Source organism: Procambarus clarkii, chromosome 9, assembly GCF_040958095.1.
Source record: "Procambarus clarkii isolate CNS0578487 chromosome 9, FALCON_Pclarkii_2.0, whole genome shotgun sequence".
In the NCBI taxonomy this organism is placed as follows: domain Eukaryota; kingdom Metazoa; phylum Arthropoda; class Malacostraca; order Decapoda; family Cambaridae; genus Procambarus; species Procambarus clarkii.
In genome coordinates, this window is record NC_091158.1 from 18510670 (window position 1) to 18533184 (window position 22515).

Consider the following 22515-nt stretch of genomic DNA (forward strand, 5'->3'; position numbering starts at 1 on the left):
CATTTGCCAGGTGGTGCTCCATATACTTATTTTGTCCAGGTCTTCTTGAAGGGCATGACAATCATCTAAATTTCTTATCCTTCCTATTATCTTAGCATCATCAGCAAACATGTTCATATAATTCTGTATACCAACTGGTAGATCATTTATGTACACAATAAACATCACTGGTGCAAGAACTGAACCCTGTGGTACGCCACTTGTGACATTTCTCCATTCCGATACATTGCCTCTGATTACTGCCCTCATTTTTCTATCAGTCAGAAAATTTTTCATCCATGATAGAAGCTTACCTGTCACCCCTCCAATATTTTCCAGTTTCCAGAACAATCTCTTATGTGGAACTCTGTCGAAAGCCTTTTTTAGGTCCAGATAGATGCAGTCAACCCAACCATCTCTTTCCCGTAATATCTCTGTGGCTCGATCATAGAAACTGAGTAAATTCGATACACAGGATGTTCCAGATCGAAAACCATACTGTCTGTCTGATATTATATCATTTCTCTCCAGGTGTTCTACCCATTTAGTTTTGATTAGCTTTTCCAATACTTTCACTATTACACTTGTCAATGATACAGGTCTATAATTGAGGGGGGGTCTTCCCTGCTTCCACTTTTGTAGATTGGAACTATGTTAGCCTGTTTCCACACGTCTGCTACGATTCCTGTACACAGGGATGCCTGAAAGATCAGGTGAAGTGGAATGCTGAGCTCAGATGCACATTCTCTCAGAACCCATGGTGAAACGCCATCTGGGCCAGCTGCTTTGTTCTTCCCGAGCTCCTTTAGCATATTTTCCACTTCATCTCTAGACACCTCTATCCGCTCTATGTTCTCTGGAATTCTTATTGTGTCTGGTTCTCTGAAGATTTCATTTTGTACAAACACACTTTGGAACTTTTCATTTAATGTTTCACACATTTCCTTTTCATTTTCCGTGAATCTGTTTCCCATTTTCAACCTCTGGATATTATCCTTTACCTGCAATTTGTTGTTTATGGATTTGTAGAATAGGCCCGGTTCTGTTTTACATTTATCTGCTATCCCTTTTTCAAAATTTCTTTCTGCCTCTCTCCTTACTGCTGTATAGTTGCTTCTCGCATCTTTGTATCGCTGGTATGTTTGGGGGTTTGGCCTCTTCCTATACTGATTCCATTTTTGTGTCTTTTGGTCTCTTGCCCTCTCACAATTTCTGTCGAACCAATCCTGTTTTCTGGCCCTGCATCTCTGTTTTGGTATGAATGTTTGTGTGCCTTCCTCGTATAGTTTTAAAAATTTGGCATACATTTCATTTACTTCCCTGCCTAGCAACAATTCTGTCCAATTACACTCATTAAAAAAATTTCGAAGTTCCCCATAGTTGCCTCTCCTTAAATCGAGTTTATCAACTGTTTCAATGTCCCCATTTTCTTCTAGATGATATCTTAAAGCATATTTAATGTCTAACAGGACGTGATCACTCTTTCCCAAGGGAGGAAGGTACTGGATGTCAAAAATCTCTTCTTCTTTCCTGGTGAATACTAGATCCAGTACTGACGGTACATCTCCTTCCCTCATTCTTGTGGCTTGCTTTGTGTGTTGATACAAGAATGTCTCCAGAATGAGGTTCACAAATCTGCATGTCCAAAAGTCCTCCGTTCTTGCTTCATAGGCCTCCCAGTCTATTGCTTTAAAGTTGAAGTCCCCCAGTATCAACAGTCGTGATTTATCTTTATCTGCTTGTACAATAATATCTCTCATGACCATTATGAGGCCCTCTCGTTTGTCATCCAGTTCTTCCTTTGTCCATGTGTTGCTTGCTGGTGGGCTGTAGGTATTTACAATTATCAGCTTATCATCCTGATTCCAGACCTGCAATGCCATTATGTCAATATCTCGAGGGTTTTCAAATATTAACTCTTTTACCTTCAGGTGTTTTTTCACCAGTACAGCCACTCCTCCTCCCTTCCTAGTTTTCCTGTCACGTCTCCAAACTGAGTAGCCTCTTGTGAATATGACTTCATTTATTATATTTCCTTCAAGTTTCGTCTCTGATAATGCAACAATATCTGGGACCCTAAGCTGGATTATATCTTGCAACTCCAAAGTTTTTGACCTCACTCCATCTATGTTGGTATATACAATTTTCAGGAACATGTTCCCTTTTCCTTTGCTCTTTACTCCCCCTTCCATTACTGATCTTGTTGCTTTGTTTTTATGTACCATTTCACAAGCTTTCCAGTCACTGTCACTTTGTAAAAAAACGAATTTTTTCTAAGTAAAAAAAAAAAAAAAGTAAAAAAGTAAAAAGTAAAAAGTTTTAGTAAAAGAAAAAAAAAGAAAGAAAAGAAAGAAAGAAAAGAAAGAAAAGAAAGAAAGAAAAGAAAAAAAAGAATGTAAAAAAAAGAAAAAAAAAGTGTGTGTGTGTGTGTGAAAAAAAAAAAAAAAAAAAAAAAAAAAAAAAAAAAAAAAGTATTACAAATCATTTGGCAATGATGTTTTTCAAGTGTGTATGATGATGTATATCAAGGGAACATGTATGCTCTGGTCCCAAGTTTCTTGAACCAAGTTTTCTGTTACACAAGACATTTGTTTGATTTGCTGTGAATTTTGGTCTAGCATTTAAAATGCATAGCAAGAAAGAAAGCAAGTTTTTTCTTATTAGAATGGCATTAGGAAGGACAAAACAAAGTTACATATTCGGGCCTGATTTCTATCCTCATGGAAACAAAGGGCTTGAAAATGGTACTGCAGCAAAAAGGTTAATTCATATAATGTACCTATATGGATGTGTGGCACCAGGTGAGAAATTTGAGAAGTATATCAACTATACATTCACAAGAGTAAAATCGATATCATATATCAAATCTGATAATGCATTTCTTTCAACAGATAACAAGATGACTTATTGTGGACAAGAGCAATAATGAGACATTGTGAAATGGGAGTGGAAGAGCTATAAGCACTTAAACCATTTTAAATATATGGGAAGCATAACAGGCAATAAAAGAAATCTAGGTGGCAGTTATTAAAGCTGTGGTCACGAGAAAAAGAAAATGGAGAAAGATGTGGCTAGCAGCATTACATAAATGAGTGGCAATATGCCTCTACACTTACACAAATGCCAAAATGCTCGAGCTTAAAAAAAAAAAAAGCATAAAAAGTGTTCAGTGATTAAGCAACGTAAAAACAGTTTAGGAGGAATTGAGTGTTTGTATAGATACGTCTAAGCGCTTTACACGATTTGCTAGGTATTGTGGAGCTGGAGTGTTTTACTAGGGATGATATCCTGGAATGTTTTACTATCAATGATATCCTGGAGTGTGTGGTGATGCTGGATGTCAGTGTTTTGAAGGCATGGCAAATAGGTAATATTTTAAATATTAGTACCCTTCTTGTTCCTATCCTACTCTCTTATCTTCTTTGGGTAAATATCTTACTATGAAAAGTGGAAATGTCATGACAAATTTGATACAAGTATGATACACGTGCACATAAGAAATATAATAGAAAGTGCTAACATGAATTTGTATATTCCAAAAATGTCTACTCCATACAAGATAAAATACCAAATATATATAGAATTAACATTATAATACCCCATTACGGTAATATCCAAAATATGGCTGTAATATGATAGTATATTATTATAGTAATAAGACACCTCAATAACATTTTAGAGTATTGTTGTACATTTACATGATTTGCTGTATTAACGATTTATATTATTGTACTGTAGTATGTAGACATTGCTTCAAGAAAAACAATATTCTGAAATGCATCGAAATTGTGTGTGATTTCGTAAGGATCGTGTCCCAATCAAATGGGAGTACACATTAATGGCACTGTAAATGTATACTGTACAAGGGGTTGGGGTTGCTGAGTAATGGGTACATTAATGACATCTGTGAGGGAATAACCACCTTTCTAGCTAGAATGGGGTATGTAAACTGTTTGGTTTAATATGTCTTCAAACAAACCTGAAAAAACTCTTTACTGAACAAATCATCAGTATTCATAGTAACATGTCCTTCACTAGTAGTACAAGGTTTAAAGAAAAGTTCAAGTTCCTGCCATAAAAGTAACAAACAATTGCATCACAAAAATACAGTGGATTCTAGTTCAAATGGAAAATCTGATGCAATGGAAGGGACTCCAATCTGGTTAGTGCCTAGCGCAAAAGAAAGAAATCCAGATGATCAAGAAATTCCTGCAAGATCCAAGTTACAATGCCAGGTAGACGCTGTAGCACTGTCTGTTGCTGGATCTTCAAAAGGCACTAAATATCACTCAAGATGCCAATACGAGAACAACCGGATGTAAGGCGAGCCATATAAAATATATCAGATTTATCAAGGACTTTATCAAGGGACATTAAGAAAGCTTGACATCCAATCATCCTGAAAATTAGGACATCCTACAAGTAACAAAATAGGTACTATACCATTTTAATAAAATATATTTAAACTTTCCCATACAAAAATTTGCCCATGTAATCTACAAAAATTACATACCTTGAGATAAGAAGGCACTTTTTTTTGCATGATTGTTACGATACATTCTGCATCAAAGGCCTACTTGAAGAAAAAATATATATGCAATGTAACTTGGCTTACTTAGATCAATGCACGAGAAGGATATCTGATTAAGACGAGATAAAATGATTTTGAAGTACAGAATTTAATTACAATGATACCTGTTAACAGAAAACTACTTGTTTACATCCTCGGCTCACAACCGAGGATCAAAGGCACGAGCCCTGAGCAGGACTGATATGGTTGAGCGTTTCCTTTTAACTGATCCATCTATTCACTTTGCAATAAATGGGTGTCTGGGAGTTAGGGCAACTGTTGTGGGTTGCATATTGGTGAAGGTCGTCAGTAGTTGGTCTAGGGGGACCCCAATAAGGTTAACATGTTTCCAGTACATGACCGTGTGAACCATTACACAGTGGAGGTCAAGTAATTTTGTAAATGATAATTTTTCAACACTGGATATTACAGGGTAACAGAAGTGCTGCTTTTATGATTTTAGGCGACACAGCTTATACTTTCACCACATACTGTACTATTTCCCCTTGTCTACTAGAAGTAATGTTTGTATACAGTGCTGAATTTCAGCCGATTTTATTATTAGCAATCACATTATTTACCGACTCATGAACAGATGTTTAGGTTTATTTCTAAATGACTCGACATCACACAGTACAAGATGCAACGGTCTAGTACAGGGGTGGGGAGCCGAGGCCTTTTATGGTACTCGGTGTGGCTTTCAAAAGCAATTTAAATTAATGAAACTTGACCTGTAAGTTTTGTGATATATTTTAAAGTATACAGTGCATAATACAATGTGTGGCCTTACGGCATCTTCTCCGAGTAAAATATGCTTTTCATATGATGAAAAAGGATCCCCACTTTTGGTCTAGTGCACGACCCTGTCTTTGTCGTGCACATACAATTGACATACTTAAGCTTTACATATTTCCTTGTCTGGGGAATTATAGTTATATAATGGAATTATAATAGAACATAATGGAAGGTCCATTATAATTCCTTGTCTGAGACCTTCCACCCTCTTGCCCATTACCACTTCACCAAGGGGGAGATAAAAAAAAATTATATATAAATTCGTTTTAAAAAATTTCCTCCAATACTTGTTAACAGTTGACCAAAGCACACACTAGAAATGAAGAGACGACGACATTTTGGTCCATCCTGGACCATCATCAAGACAATTATGATGAGACGAAGGAGGCAAGGGCAATATATAGGCAAGAGAGAGGTGAGGAGATGAACATCTTAGAGGAAGATAATAGCAAGGCAAAAGGTATGGAAGGAATAATAGGAATAAGAAAGGGATCACAAGAGAAAACTTCCATTATTACACGCTCTATTACACCTTACCTAAAGTACCTTTTGCCTTGCTATTATCTTCCTCTAAGATTTTCATCTCGCCTCTCTCTCTCTCTCACCCATTTATTGCCCTTGCCTCCTTCGTCTCATCGCAATCGACTTTATGATGGGCCAGGACAGACCGAAACGTTGTCATTACATCATTTCTAGTGCGTGGTTTGGTCAACATTTTTCAGCTACGTTATCGTGACTCTTCCTCTGCACTAACAGCTTTTAAAGTTAAAAAAAAAAAAAAATTAAAAAAAAAAAAAAAAAGATTAAGCCAAGAAACAGCTCTACTATAGAACAATTCAAATACAGTACATCTACCTGTAATATCCTATTTCTTTGGGGAAAATATTATACATAAAGTTGTACGAGACCTCAATAACCTTCCTTACACATACTACAACATGCACAGTAAATATACAACCGTGCACAATCCAGGATTGTTACACTAATGTAGCGTTTTGACATGTTTCAACTGCAATAGATAACTTCACGTGCCATATATGGTGAATTACTTCAATCTACAATACAAAGTATGTATAATCAAACCAAAACCCGTACCTTTTCTTTTTTAGAGGGGAAGAGGGAAGGGGGAAAGAGTTCCTTGAAATGTCTTAAAAAATGTATCAGGTACTGTACTGAGCTTTTACATACAGAATTATTGTAAATGAATATTGCATTTTAAGGCACTTTGGATATTGTAAAATATGTTTGCAATTACAGTACTTAAAAATTATATGTCTCCCTGACAATTTGCAATTTGGTTTTACTTAAACATTTCTAACCTAGAATTTTCCTTAATGACGTATATAACAAAAGTAGGTTTACAGTATCATTAACATCCAATAGGCCAAAAAATTTACAAACCTTAAATTTGGGTAAGCATTAAATTGGGAAAAAAAACAAAAAACAAATTGGCCCAATGAAAAAAATAGTTGGCATAAACCTTCCCAAAAGTCTAGCAAGTTAATACACTAAAATTCAAATCATACTTAAATATATCCACTTTCAGAGATGATATGCAACATTCCTCCAAATACTCTTATAGCCCAGCTTGTCCTTGGTCAATCTTGTTGAATAGTTCAGCGGTAAGAACCACATACCTCTGGAGTTTACTATCAAAGAAATAGAGTTTATCTTCGATGAGGGATGGGTTAAAGCCTTCCTTCTGCAGTGTCAACTTCTTTAGTTTGAAAGTACCTGAAAAGTGTAATATAATGTAGTGATCATTGATATCAACAATACACACCTACCTGTATTATCATGTATGACTCGTGCACTCGTATGTAATATTATTCTTGTTTTACACATTCTACTTGTGTTATATGCTTCATGCATTCTTACATATTATCATGCATGATTTTTTCTTTACACATTCACCTATAACATCACGAATAATTCACACTCACCAGCAACACACATGCCTCGCACACTCACCTGTAACATCAATGTCCTTCAGTATTCTTAGGAAGAGTGGACATGCATAGGAAGGCAAGACATCCTTCAAACTCAATGTGAAGCTGTGTAGGTCAAGCTCGTCCTCAGGGTCAACAATCGCTGCCATTCCAGCTCGGCCTTCAGCTCCCGGGACCTGACGAGTTATTTTAAACAACCGATGCCACATTCAAACTAAAAAATAATGAATAGCCTAAAGAAGATCATATTAGCCATAGCATTTTTATGTTCAGATACAGTACTCATCTACAGTATTTGATATCTTTAATTTCTCAAAGAACAAGCAATAGGGAAAAACATTTCCTATTGCACAAACATCTACTCTTCATTTTGTGTAATTAAATATTTCAGCAGACTATAAGAAAGATATGGAACTTTTTTTTTTTTTTTAATGTAACAAAGCCCTGGTGCAAAAATATTCCTTTTAATAACTATTGCATGCTTAAGTTATAATACCAGTCTCATGTACTGCACAATTTAGAAAGAATATACGAGGTTCAGCTCACCAATACTACTGTGGGTAACTCATAAACACTTATATTATATGGTAATAGCAAAGACAGTAATATATATGACATACAGTATGCATCTCTATCCATCTAAGTCCATCTACAGTAAAAATATTATGAACATACATTTATAAAAGAGAATTACATTCCAAAAATTAATGTGGAGAATCATTCTCCAATTACAAAGTCTAAACAAATTCATGTAAATTCTGCATGATTAAGTAACATGTGCATACCTCTACTCCATACACAACAGCATCTTTGTTCCCAGCCACTTTGGAGACAACTCCCTCAACCTCCGTTGATGAAACATTTTCACCACGCCAGCGAAAAGTATCCCCCGTCCGGTCTTTAAAGTACATGTAGCCTAGTTCATCCATGATCAGAATGTCACCTGTAAATATACATACATATATATTTTTATTACTAACATAATAAAATTTCTAAGGTATTTACAACAAGATTGTGCAATTGAAGTTGGAACCTCCTCAAGAAAAGTACCACAGGAGGAGTCCAAAACTAGACTGGAATATGAGGAAAAGAAGGAAGTTGAGGGGTAGAAATGCCCACCGAGACGTTCAAATCGTCCCACAAATACACAGCACTACTAAGACACAGAAAATTCAAGTGCCAAAAATCACACTTGACCCCCCCTCAGAGATGAGAGCTCTGGTGAGGAAACTAAGAAAGCAAACTGATGCCAGGGGAAGATGACCGCGAAACGAAGTTGGGGGCAACTACTCAGCTTAGAACGCAAGATGGGGAGCAGACACATAATCGTAAATCATAATGAAAAAATGTATGACCTTCATTCTCTCCTTGACCGGGCCGCAGGGACGCTAAGCCCCGGAAGCTCCTCAAGGTAACCTTCCCTCGCCTCCTTTAACACCCTGCATTCTAGTCTTAGTGCTTGTAAGCCTGTGTCAATCAAGAGGCCTGATTGATTCACAGATGTTTGTGGTACCAGGAAGATACCGAGGGCTAGCCCAGAAAAAGAAGTGCATACTGCACAATCATTAGACAGTGAGCTGTATCTACAATTTGGTTGTTGTTCTATTGTTTGGTGACAATAGTGAAGGCAGGGAAGGGCAGATGAGTACTCTTTTTATTGTGAAAACTTCATGATTGCCTAATTTATATCTTTTACTGGGGAAACATGATCCCGGTAGGTCTGTGAACTCGGACCATAAAACAGAACTCCTTGCCGAGAAAAGTGGATACAACATTAGGGAAACCTTAAGTCTAACTTTTGCAATTATAATGCAGAAAGTAACATAGTGAAATGCTTAATGGAACTTTCAATACTTACCAGATCTGAAAGCTGTATCGCCTTTCTTCAATATATCCCTGGCAATCTTTTTCTCGGTAGCGTTCCTGTCAGCATAACCATGAAAGTCGCGCATAGGGTGATTTCTTTTGATTATGCCCACAAATTCCCCTGCTTCTCCTGTAAAATATAACGTGCTAAATATTCAATACACTACTTGCTATAGGCAATCAAAGTTTATTAAAGCTAAACTAAAAAGCAATATTTCCATTATTGTACAAAATAATTTGTAAATTTCTACTGTACATATCGTTTATCATTATCCTCTATACCTATAAAATACAGTAGAATGTCTGTGTCTCTCTGTTTATCCAAGGTTAGAGGTCAGTTACTTGGAGCTAGCCTCATTAAACTTTGCAGGGTGACTGGTGTGTGCTAAGAGACTATCATAAACAGGTTGAAGTCGGTCACATTGCCACAGTTAATGGTAGTCAGCTCCCATGATGACCCCATGATGATGGTGTAGATAAAATGTTCGGCACCAAATCCATAAGCATCTTTTATGTTCATAATATTACAGAATTTAGAGGTTGACATGGAAAACACATGTTCTGATGGCAGATTTACATTCTGGAGACTTCAAACACTTAAAGGGTGAAACTTTTTGGGGTCAGTCCAGGCTACAGTGCCAGGTACCCCATCTAGTACGATATATGTGGGTATGCCAAAGTCAAGTCAGTTCAGTGAATTGAGGTGACTGGTTATACACACATCGTGTTGCATGTAACCAAGGTACTACATGTTCAATGACGAAATCGTAATAGGTCATCAAGGTTTAACTGTTCTTTGGAAACTCGTCTTTACATTCATTCAAGAGAAGATGAAAGAAATTCCTTTTCATAGATTTCATAAATACACTTTACATAAATATAGATATAACACATAACCTGTACAGTAATCTCAAAAATCTCTTGTGAGGTCTGAATAATACTTACCAGGTTTGCATAAAACACAGGTTCCATTCTTATTTCTGATAGGTTCACCAGTTTCCTCATCAATCTTGATCAAGTAGGCAGGGAAGGCGTGACGGAACAACACCGACACAAAGCCACACGAGCCTGGCTTACCCTCAATGTTCACTGGAGGTGAGATACAAGATAATATAATAGACCTTTATTAATAAAAGTCTCAAGCATCTCAACAAGTAGATAATCACAGTGAAAAGCTAATTTAGATGAAATAATTTCACACAACTGATGAATATATGAAAGAACAAAAAAAAAAAAAAGAATATTAAAAATTTATGAGAATTTATAACCTAGACAATATTACTGTCCAGTAATCTCTGTGTCATTTAAATAGTCATAAGTTTATACTGCTAGTATCCCTGAATACTGCACAATGTCAACAACTGAAATTCTTGAGCCCCGGCATGCACCGGGGTCGAGGTTGAAGTCGAATATTATGACAATATCATGAGGAAGGTTGAACCAATAAGTACAACCCAAATGAAGATGGCTTCTACAACATTTTACAATAAATATCTCATCCAGGCAAGGGAAGCCTTCAATCCACAACCTTAGCTGTTTGTTTTGTTTAACAAATTAAGATGGTTTATTAATGTAAAAATAATGTCTTCGGGTTTTTCTGGGGTGTAACGGTAGATCTCTCCCACACCATGAGCAACCTGTTAAGAAATGTTTGGATTTACCTGTTTTGTTATTAATAAAAAGTCAACTTTCCAAATGAAATGGGAAATACAGTATCATATACAGGTGCCTGTGATAAACCAATTGTATCTTTCACAGGAAAAATACACTGTGTTTTCATTTGCACTGCAACCCTTCACTAAAGAACTGTTTGGACCATGCCTCCAATGCACTAAAATCATCCATAATTCATATCTACCACTAATACCAACCCCAATACACATGCAGCAAGGCCTTAGAGGCATTAAAAATGAATGTGGGTAAGAATTGTAATTTTTTAGTATGAATGTGGGTAAGAATTGTATTTTTCAGTATGAATGTGGGTAAGAATTGTATTTCTCAGTATGAATGTGGGTAAGAATTGCATTTCTCAGTATGATTGTGGGTAAGAATTGCATTTCTCAGTATGATTGTGGGTAAGAATTGTATTTCTCAGTATGATTGTGGGTAAGAATTGCATTTCTCAGTATGATTGTGGGTAAGAATTGCATTTTTCAGTATGATTGTGGGTAAGAATTGTATTTCTCAGTATGAATGTGGGTAAGAATTGTATTTTCAGTATGAATATGGGTAAGAATTGTATTTTTCAGTATGAATGTGGGTAAGAATTGTATTTTTCAGTATGAATGTGGGTAAGAATTGCATTTTTCAGCATGAATATGGGTAAGAATTGTATTTTTCAGTATGGACATGCAAGTATGATATGCAGTACAAGTAAACTTCTCATTGAATGTTTCTTAAATAATTAGCATGGTTTTATAAGATATAAAAGTTACTTTTAACCCAACAGACTGTGCTGTAAATACTTACTAATATTGGAAATGCTCTCAGTAGCTCCATAAAACTCGGCAATACAAGGCATATTGAAACGAGAAGTAAACTGGTTCCAGATCTGAGCTCTCACACCATTACCAAACATAACTCTGACCTGATAAGTTCACGAAATGTTAGTCATATAACCAATAAGTATTTACAAGTTACCTGGAATGTTTAATAACATTTTTAAATCCAAAAACCTTTCAGCAAAGATGTGCAGAGAATGCCACAATAGTGTGACTTAAATAACTGAACCTACACACATGAAATTCAACAAGTGACAACGTTTCAGTCTGTCCTCAACTCTTATTAACTCTTGACAACCTGATCCAAATTCAAGAGGGACTGAAATGTTGTCATATTCATTTTATGTGCTGCATTGCAAACAACCCAAACAAACAACCCCAGACAGGAAAGTTGACCTTAAAATAGGTCTACATGCCACCAATTGCGAACCAGAAGTACCCTGCACCAAAAGGCATCAGCATTATGTTATATACCCAGAATTACAACATTGCTCACTAGTACTACTCATTCTGCACATGCATTTACAGGTATTTTCAAAACAAAACATACTTATCTGAAATCATTTTGTATTTTTATTTTTTATATAAGATAGTTCCTGGAAAATAGACAGGGAAAATAGAATGTGCATATGTTTATGCGGCCAATATAAACCAACAGGAAATGAAAAGATGAAAAGCTTTTTACCTTATGCTGCGTGTCCTCAGGCTTTTCTGGGGTGTTAAGGAGGTAACGGCAGATCTCTCCCACATATTGGGCAACCTGTTAAGAAATGTTTGAATTTACTTGTGTTTTTAATTAACAGTAAAATTAATGAAGGATGATGTGCAAAGATAACCAAAGATAAGTGTACTTGCAACACTTACAATATGTAGTATGTAGTGCCACATCTACAGGCACAGAATACGACTCCATACTGGTGCAGTGTTCCAGTCATAAAAGTAGGTTAAGACCAGTTCAATCCAAAAATACTAATGGGTTTTGATCAAGCAGGCCATATAGATGCTGGACCAGAACAGTGATGAGAATTGACAAAGATTTTAATAAAATATGGAACTTTTTCCATAATAAAGATAAGGCTTAGAGGTTACAGTAATACTGAAAGTGCAATTCCGAGCAGATAATTTGGCTGCTTCGTAAGATTTGATTTTCCAAGTCCATCGGACAGACTTACACAGTCAATAAAACACTTAATAATGCAAACTTGTTTCTCAAAATTAATAGTAAATACATCACCTATTATATTGCCAAACTACAGTAGCACATAAGGAAACTTTAGATATGTCTCAAGTATTCTTTTAAACATCTAACATCTGAAGGCAGCTGCAAGATTAGAGGGAAAATTTAACTCAAGGCCATTGCCTGCATAATAATCAAGTAAAATAAGATATTGAAGACATGGAATGATTCAGTTGCAGCACTCAAGATTTCAAATTAACAGAAGGACTCAAATTGGGAATTAACCAATACCTAATGCTAACACTACCTTACAGCATTTATGCTGAGCTTTTTTTCACATTAAACTTGTGATGTACGGTATATTTAAATTTGTTGAAAATAATAAATTTTAAACCATTAAGTGGATCACTTACAGTGCAGCCATATTTCTTGGATTCAACCCAGTATTGTGAGGCGGAGAACTTGCGACGTATCACTGCAGTATTGTTATAGATCAACACCTGTCCCAAAAAAATTATTTAATCATATTAAAGAGAGGAAGGATAATCATAATATTTAACTTGGCAGAGAAGCAATCCAATAGCACTGTTTTGTAAAGAACTTTCATGACAGACTTTAATTCTACACACAAAACGTTTGCCCAACAATATATATAAATCAGCTATTCTCGAGCGATCACACTTGGATGCTCCCTAACGAAAGATTTTCATTGGACTGGATCATTCTCAGAATAATCCTGATAACCACAGTGGCTGGACACTTTCTTCATTCTGTTTTCGTATCCCTTTCAGGTGCTATATAGTCATATTGGCTTAGCACAAACTCCCCATAATTACCTCATCTTATCTCAGTCAAGCAATATGAGACAAATGTTTGGAACAAATGCTGTAAGTAACTTTTCAAATAGTTCCTCCAGGGACATTTTACAGATGCTTGGGAGGCACTGGACTGATAAGATTTAAATTCATAAAAAACCTCAAAGCACTTTTGTACCCCTTTCTTATCATTACAGGTGATTACAAGGACAAAATTTACCAGTTGACCTACCTGGTGGCAGCTCCACACACAAATCTGGGTTAAATGACCAGAGCAACGTCACATTTCCTCCATTGCTACTCTAACCCTGTTTGTAGAGCATGTTACTTTGTATTTTGTTGCCTTCTCATGCTCCGTTGGTCCTGTTTGGCCTCTGGACAAGTCTTCTGGTATAGTTATGATTAGCCAAGCCTCATCTGTGCCTATATAGGCCTTCTAGACATTGGTATACTTTTGAACTTCTAGCAAGTGAATTCTAGAGTAGATTACTGTTGTGAACTAATAGTTCCCTAAGGCCTTCTACTTGGGTCTTCAGGAGGTAGCTTTGGACAAGATGGTGATCTCCCTATAGCTCTGCCATTCTACTGCACAGATAAGTCTACCTTCTATTTATGTAACAAGGCTTCAAACGAATGTGAAAATCATTTTGAGAAGATCAACCAGCTGCTCTCAGGCCTTTCCTGCTTTTCTCATCTGACAGTTCGTAGAATCAGTCCTGCCATCAGTTAGTAAGTGAGGTTGCTCGAGTCAGATGACCCACAGATGTGCATGGTGATGCTGCCTGGACAGTGTAGACAGCCAGGCAATTAGTGAAGAGAATCTAATAAAATATATACAACTGTATAATAATGTTATGTTTATACCACTGCAAGATAGATGAAATACTGTAGTAATATAGTTTTAATATAAACATTAAAATCATTAGAAAAACAATTCTTCACTGACCTGGCCCATGCCGACCATACCACCAGCTGAATGATAGAGGGGAAGTGGGTTATATATAACTTCATCTTCTCCCAGGGCAATCATATAGTGAACACCAGTACAAAAGAACAGATACCTGTAAGGAAGCAGAAATAATACAAAAAAATTAATACAAGCATACAATAATAAATTTCTTTGCAATTTCATCGGCAACCAATGAAACAAATTATTTAATTATCTAGTTAGGCTTAAAAGCTTAACTTGAGATGATCACTGACCTATAATGTTTGATGATAGCAGCCTTGGGCATTCCTGTTGTTCCAGATGTATAGATGTAAATAAGTTTGTCCTTGGCAGACACCGAGTCTATTTGAGGTGGCGGGGTAGGGTTTGAGGCACATAACAGAGAATCTAAATTCTTTGCCCCTAAAATGAAAAAGTCATAAAATTAACTTGTATGTTAAAAGTTTTATCTACAGATCAAAACCCAAATGTTCAATATACAATACATTATATCAACAATCAAAATCAATTACTCATCAACTGCCAGGAATGTAAACAATAACGAATACAATATTGATGCTACCATATACCGAGTCTGGTGTTAGGTAGAACATAAACAGACTGTGAGCCTTGAGCTACTCACCTTCCAAGGAGGGTGCTGCAGTACCACAACCCGACACATACACTGGCAAGTTTACCTCCTCTCTGATGGCGTCAGTTGCTGTACAGGTTGCATGCAGTAATAAGTATATTTATACACTTGATTTGTTATATTTTTCCTATATCAAGAAAGAGCAATCATCTATTTATACCTCGTAATGCAAGGGAAATAATATTTAAAGCTCCAGGAACTCCCAATTTTCTCTAAATAGTTAATATATTTTAAGTGCATTTAATATCATTACCTTTAATATCCATTTTACTACCAATCTTCATTATCTTCCCTAAAACTGCATTTATCATTTACAGTACTATACCATGTAATTATATGAACCTAAAAACAAAATAAAATTTAAACTTTTGGCCTATAAACATTTATTAACACATTTTACTGATAAAATCTACAATTGTATTACCATCTTGTAAATCCTCGCCACAAATAATGGCCTTTGAATCAGCGACTTTAATTGAATGGATTAAGGGCAACTGTCGCAAGTTAAAATTGATCAGAGCTGGAACAACTCCCACCTGTGAAAGACGAGTTCAAATTAATAAATATTTCATCCACGTATAAATATATACATACATACATACATATATTTTTATTTAACTCTAGATTTTTAAAATCTAAGTCTTTAGACATCAATGTACGAACAAGAAAGCAGACTATAAAACACTCGAAATGAGAGAGAGATAATGTAAGCAAAGAGAGAATAAGAACTACAGTATAAACAAAAATAATTAGAAGTCAAGACAATGAAAACATTAAGAGAGAGCAGACCACAAAGTATTTCCAGTTTATTAACATGGGAAACAAACTATGAGTCCCTAACAGGACAAACAATAGAAGGAAGGAAGGAATTATCAAGGGAAAGCGCCAAGCCATTATGACTACAGTATATAGCACTGGGAAGGGGTCAGGATAAGGATTTTGGGGGATGGGACGGGGGGAAAGGAATGGTGCCCTACCACTTGCACGGTCGGGAATTGAACGCCGATCTGCATGAAGCGAGACCGTCGCTCGACCGTCTAGCCCAAGTGGTTGGGTACAAACAATAGAAATTTAAATCAACATCACATTATCCTCCAAAAAATCCACGGTAAGCAAAGTTCTCCAATTAGGCCTACTAAATGTCAACAAAATTCGTTTTGACTAGTCAATGGCTGATTTTCTTTTACCAAACATATTATTATTTACATATACATGCGTCTATTAAAACAAATACAAACATAACTGTTCACTTCAATATCTTCAGTTATTATGAAGAAGCCAAACACCTCATTATTAATTGGGTTGCCATGAAAACTAATTAATATTACATACCATCAAAAGCAATAATCTTAAAACTTATAACAGGACAATATATAAAACACTCAACCCAAAATTTAATCAACAAGTTAATATTATTTTATTTCAACTTTAGATTTGTAAACCTTATGCGCAAAGGTTTAAATTAGGTAGTACTTCAAAAACAGTCCTATAACTTATAATAAAAAAGACCACCATTTTATATAAAGTGTATACACAGTGCACAGGTAACTCACCTTTGCACACCCCAACCATATGCATACATATTCTGGCCGATTGTGCATAAACAATGCCACAGTGTCCCCGTGTTTGTAGCCTTGCTCCACCATGAAATTACCAACACGGTTGCTGTACTCATCCATCTGGAATTATATGCTCAAAATAAGTGGCAACATACAGTTGGACAGAATGAATAAGATGAGTAAGAACCCTCAATATGCACAGCACATATTAAAAATAAAGAGTTTCCTTGAACTGAAATTACTGGGTACATATTTTATTGGTTCATGTGCCGGCATGAATGTTAATGTGGCAGAGATGGAGGGATGGAATTAGTATTTTATGTGGCCAGAGTAGTATAGGCATGCCTCAGCTTGTAGTGTAATGCTTGAAGTAAACTTTTTTTGCACATCTTTCTGGTTGCTAGAAAACTGTGTAACATATGGGATAGATTTGTTATGCATAGTGGCCTGTGTCTCAAGAGACTGTGATGTACACAAAGTCCTTGACTTGTGAATGTATGCTGTTTAATTATTGTTAATTTAATGCATTTAATACAAATATTGGGCTACACTTAATATTACACACACACACAACAAAGCCAATACGTCTCATTCACCAGGAACATCAACCAGAGTAGAATACCTATACATAATGCTGGCTAATATGGTGCTTAATCCAGCTTAATGATAATCGTCTAACATAACTTTGGTACAAATATCGATTTGATTTTTTGTCATATTATTTGCTTTCACAACTTTTTTGCTATTACCACCACATCTACCATCTTTCCCATTCCCATGGGAAGAGGCAATAAGGTAATTATTAGATGAAAGCACTGAGCCATTATGACTATAGCACTTGGGTAGGATGAGGAGGTATTTCATTACAAATGATGTGACTCGGAATTAACATGCATCCTCTTGTACAGTTTTGAACAGTAAAGTAGCTTCATGTGAAACTACTATGAACACAAACTAGTTGACTGATCAACGTTTCGGGCACCTGAATACTACCATTCCCACAATATAGTCAATAGCATGGCATTCATATACCTAATAATGGAAAGTATTCAGGGCGTGACTACTAAATCATTTGCTTAAATAACATGGATTATAGTACTTTGGTGAACAAGATGCCTACTTATTTCCTGAATCAGCTACAGATATACAAATCCAATGTAGAGAAAATTCAATAACGCTCTACATGACACATGCAATGTCTCTACTTGCACCTCTGCATTTATTATGAAAATCAATTATCACCTATTCAATGCATTGGTTAAAATTGTGTATTGTGTTAACAAAGTCTTGTATAAACAGCACAGTGATGAGAAAACATGTGTTAATAATTCCCAAGTAACAGGAGATTATTACAAACTTTTCAAGTGGTATTACTGTGGCTCTTGCTGAGCAGAGTGCAATGTAACCCACTACAGTTGCTTATGGAAAATGCAAGCAACACCAAAACTGTTAAAAACTCAATTATTCTCTCAACAAATTACTTCCACTCAGCCCATGTGGCCCCCACCTGTATACTGACAAAAGAATTATATTTCATATGAAATCTAGAAATTGTTTTCTTATTTAAACAATATGAAACAAACCTGAGCAAATGTCCATGTCTGACCTTCAAATATAAGTGCAACTTTATTGGGATTCTTCCTCACATTCTTCATGAAGAGCTTTGGGACAGTGGTGTTGCGGTAAAGAGCCCATTTAAGTGTTAACTGCACTTTAACAAACCTGATGCCACCACTGAAATGTAAGAAATATTCATAAATTTTAAAAAGAAATTTTGCTTCAAATTAAAAAACAAATCTGCACTATTCAAAGTAAAGATTTTAAATTATGACAAAATAATAATAAAATATTTTGTAGTGAAAAAGGCTAAGAATAAGATCAGAAAAATACTTTTACTCAAGATGGCAATTAATGTAACAAAACAAATAAGATATTATTAAAAGGAGGGATAGGAAAATACAAAAGCATAATAAATCACTGTACATTGCCACTTACACTTACTGTCTAATAAAAAATAGCAATCCCCATGGCATTGCTCACTAGTTGCCCCTTGGTCTCCCCCTCGAAGCAATGCCACAGGCAATGTCCAAACATATTCACATTTGTCCACCATTTTTTTCTAGATGACTGCAGTGCCTTTTGTCGGTATATCATCATTTTCCCCATATTCTTACCTACCGTACCAATCTTACTTTTCTGTTCCTTAAATTCTAGTAATGTTTGCTTTCAATATACGGTATATAAATTGTTTTACTTTGCTACCCTCTTGGCAAAATGATCCCATCAGCCAAAGACTAACTTATGACTGAAATCAATAGATGAAAATTGCATTGTATACTCTTTTGTTGAGTATATTCAATTACAGTACCTGTGGATAAAAAATAATTAAAAATATTTGTATCTCCATATAAAATATGCAAACATAAGAAGTTGAAATTAACAAACACTTCTGCTCACACTAAGTCTCTGGGGAGAGTCTTGTAGGCAAGCCAGAGGGTGTAGTAGCCACCAGTGGTTATGTAGATACTGGCAGCCACAAGCGCCAGTTGTAGACAACCGAGTCTTGGTAGCATGATGCTCCCTATGGAGAGCCCTTGCTTCCCAGCTGCCCAAAGGGCACTGGTCACACCAATGATGACTGCAGTTCTCCACATCACTTTAAAAAGAAAATCTAAATTAATCATGCAAAACAAATTGCAAATGGAGGTCTCCAATACACAGCCTTCACAAAGAATATAAAAGTTATACTGTATTCCCTGTATTTGTTGATAGTGTGTTGAAACACAAAAATGTTCGGAATTTTCATTTAGTTTTCCTAGTGGATACTTATGCATAACCGAATCACGTGTTTTTGTAATTATTCTTGGAATATATATATACTGTATATATATACACACACAATCTGAATGTCGATTTTATGAGTAAACGATCTTCAAATCAGATTACAGGCCAATTACTATAAATCTAATTATAAAAGAAAACAATTGATACAGAAGAATAAACCCTAAATGTATTGTAGTGTACAGTATACATAAATTAAACTGTACTGTACATGCCAATACTGTAGTAACTAACAGTGACATATTATACTACAGACTATTGTCTGATCTTTCTTAACATAGCTCTTTATGTCATTAGTCATGGTTCAACAAATATTAACATGCATTTCCCAGTAAAACACTTGTCTCCTGCCTTCCCCTTAGAAAGGCCCAGTCATACCAGCACCCACTCCCGAGAAAGGCTCGGCTTGTACCAAACCATCATACCCTATACTGCACTTTGCAGGAAAATTGAAACACTCAGTAAACAGTAGAAGCCAGGTGGAGACTACTGGGATCGTCAATATTATAGCCAACACTCTTCAGACTTTTGATCTTATCTCTTGCCACTTAAAACACATTTTGCTCTATGATCATCATAATTTAAAACAAGACCCGAGAGTTGACTACAAACATTAGGTAGTAGTGCCATCTAGAAAAATAACCTGGATTAAATAAACATATACAGTATATAAATGCATTTAAAATAAGGTAGTGCTTGAATTTTAAATGTTCCTAATGTATTTTTAGCTGTCATTCCCATACTTTATATCCACCTCTTTATCTCTGATGCTGTACTCTAGAATCACCTTAAAAAAGAACTGCATGATAAAAAATCTCCATTTTTATTAATGACTTTGAATGTTATTTTCCATTTGAATATTAAATGAATATTTAAGTGAAATGAAACAAACCGGTGAATGTATTTGAATTAGAAAATATGAATGCATGGTGTAATTCAAGAAGTAACATCATCAGTTGAGAGTATGATAGTGCTGATAAGAATCCCAATCAGCTAGCTGACACTAAACTGCTTATCCAATGAAGATCTCTTGATTCCGGAGCCTTGAACCATGTCACTCTCGCACCATCTTACTGATAATTAAGGAATGGCACCCCCCCCCTCTTCACTCTTTCCATGGACAAAAATGCACACAAACATAAAATTTAAGGGCTTAAAATTGATTCAATTTGTTCTTTTGTTTTCAGGTGGATGTACAATTCTTATACTGTAAGATGAAATCTACAAAGTTGCATTTTTGTTATAAACATTGTCCGAACACTGGTAGCAAAATCATCCTGTTTCTAATGTACAGATTAAAAAAAAACAAAGTACTGTACATTCCTCTAAATCAAATAAATGCTTCTGATGAATGCAAAACTCTGCTACCTTGTATATAAAATAGACCTTAAAAATTGACAATTCCTAAGGAACGATACAGGGAGCAGTGAAAACTAAATTTTACTACTGTAATACGAAAAACAAAGAATAATGTTCAGTAAAATCAAATCTTAAAATTCAGTAGTTCCCAGAAATGAGAAGCCACAATGTGGTACCACAATAACAGGCAATTCACACACACACACACTAGTATGTGTGCTAGTTAGGGGCTGAGAAGAAATAAAGCAGTCGCACCTAATGGAATTTCACCTTGGGTGCTGTGAAAATGTGCAACTGAGCTCAGCATTCCACTCCAATTTATATTCCAGACATTTTTGTGTACCCTGTACAGCAATCTTAGCATATATATGGAAAACGGCAAATATAGTGCCAATCTATACAAATGGTAGTCGAGAAGAACCTCTAAATTATAGACCCCTATCATTAACAAGCAAGTTCAATACAATAGAAACCAATAGTGTAATGACATAACGAAGAAACAGTATGGTTTTCGAACAGGAAGACCGTGTTTAACACCTCTACTTAGTTTTTAAGATAGAACCACATACTGTAGATGCTACAGGAAAGAGGTGGTTGGGTTGACTGTATATATTTGGACCTAAAAAAGGCCTTTGACAGTCTCACACAAGAGGCTGTCCTGGAAATTGGAACATGCTGGAGGGGCTTACACACCAGTCCCCGGCCCACACACCAGCCCCCCGGCCCCACACACCAGCCCCCGGCCTCACTCATCAGCCCCCGGCTCACACACCAGCCCCCGGCCCCAGACACACCAGCCCCCGGCCCCAGACACACCAGCCCTCGGCTCCACACACCAGCCCTCGGCCCCACACACCAGCCCTCGGCCCCACACACCAGCCCCCGGCCCACACACACCAGCCCCCGGCCCACACACACCAGCCCTCGGCCCACACACCAGCCCCCGGCCCACACACACCAGCCCCCGGCCCACACACTAATACTAGTGCCTCCAAACACGAGTGCCACCCCCTCCACAGAACTTAAAACACAAAATCTATCCAATCTGTGCTATTTACACCCGTCTGAGGAGGTGACAGGCAGTGAAGACGGTTCTAGCGCGAGGAGCCAGTGGTGCCGGCGAGCATGTAGCCCTACGGGGATGAGTAAGGTGCTGAGCAAGGGTATGGGAGCGGCTAGCAACAAGACTCACCCGTGCCCGTGAATTACTCCTGGGTAATAAACACCACCGGACTCATGGTGCTCATAATCCGGATTGTGTCCCCCCAGCGGCTGTGTCCCCCCCCCAGCGGCTCTACACGAACGGCCTCACCCTGGCTATTTTTTTTTACCCTTGGATAATTGCAAAAATAAAATATAAATTGAGTTGAAGAGCTAATGTCGCGAAAACATCCATTATATAACTATCTACATACTTGAAGTTTGAACTTATAGCTAGATTTTGATCTACAATGTGTAATCTTTCACATAGCATAGGGTGGCAGCACATTGCTGTGTATACCTAAGTTTGTTAATAAAAAATAA

The 22515-nt window shown here is 36.5% G+C and overlaps 1 protein-coding gene across 3 annotated transcripts; it reads right to left on the bottom strand.

The window, feature by feature from the left end:
- Positions 1-6667: 6667 nt before the first annotated feature.
- Positions 6668-22295, bottom strand: LOC123766129 (long-chain fatty acid transport protein 4). Of its 3 annotated transcripts, none has more exons than XM_045755006.2 (16): positions 22050-22203; positions 19249-19447; positions 18375-18525; positions 16786-16911; positions 15657-15768; positions 15224-15301; positions 14856-15003; positions 14599-14713; positions 13251-13337; positions 12346-12420; positions 11629-11746; positions 10105-10248; positions 9152-9289; positions 8079-8236; positions 7316-7469; positions 6668-7078 (listed from the first exon to the last, which is right to left on the bottom strand). In XM_045755006.2, the coding sequence occupies exons 2-16, from the start codon at positions 19443-19445 to the stop codon at positions 6921-6923; spliced, it is 1959 nt and encodes a 652-aa protein (XP_045610962.1). In that variant the 5' UTR covers positions 19446-19447; positions 22050-22203; the 3' UTR covers positions 6668-6920. The 3 variants fall into 3 exon arrangements, with proteins under 3 accessions (XP_045610962.1, XP_045610963.1, XP_045610961.1); XM_045755007.2 differs by having other exon boundaries at positions 6781-7078; positions 22184-22295; XM_045755005.2 differs by lacking the exon at positions 22050-22203 and adding an exon at positions 20058-20130 and having other exon boundaries at positions 6781-7078.
- Positions 22296-22515: the final 220 nt, after the last annotated feature.

What these genes read in the sequence shown, in the direction of transcription:
- LOC123766129 (XM_045755006.2), bottom strand. Translation starts at nt 19,445, where the DNA reads ATGTGGAGAACTGCAGTCATCATTGGTGTGACCAGTGCCCTTTGGGCA. An exon ending in CCAAGAAATATGGCTGCACT is followed by an intron (nt 12,421 to 13,250) that starts GTAAGTGATCCA and finishes ATTTCTTAACAG; the next exon opens with GTTGCCCAATATGTGGGAGA. An exon ending in CGATACAGCTTTCAGATCTG is followed by an intron (nt 8,237 to 9,151) that starts GTAAGTATTGAA and finishes GTATATTTACAG; the next exon opens with GTGACATTCTGATCATGGAT.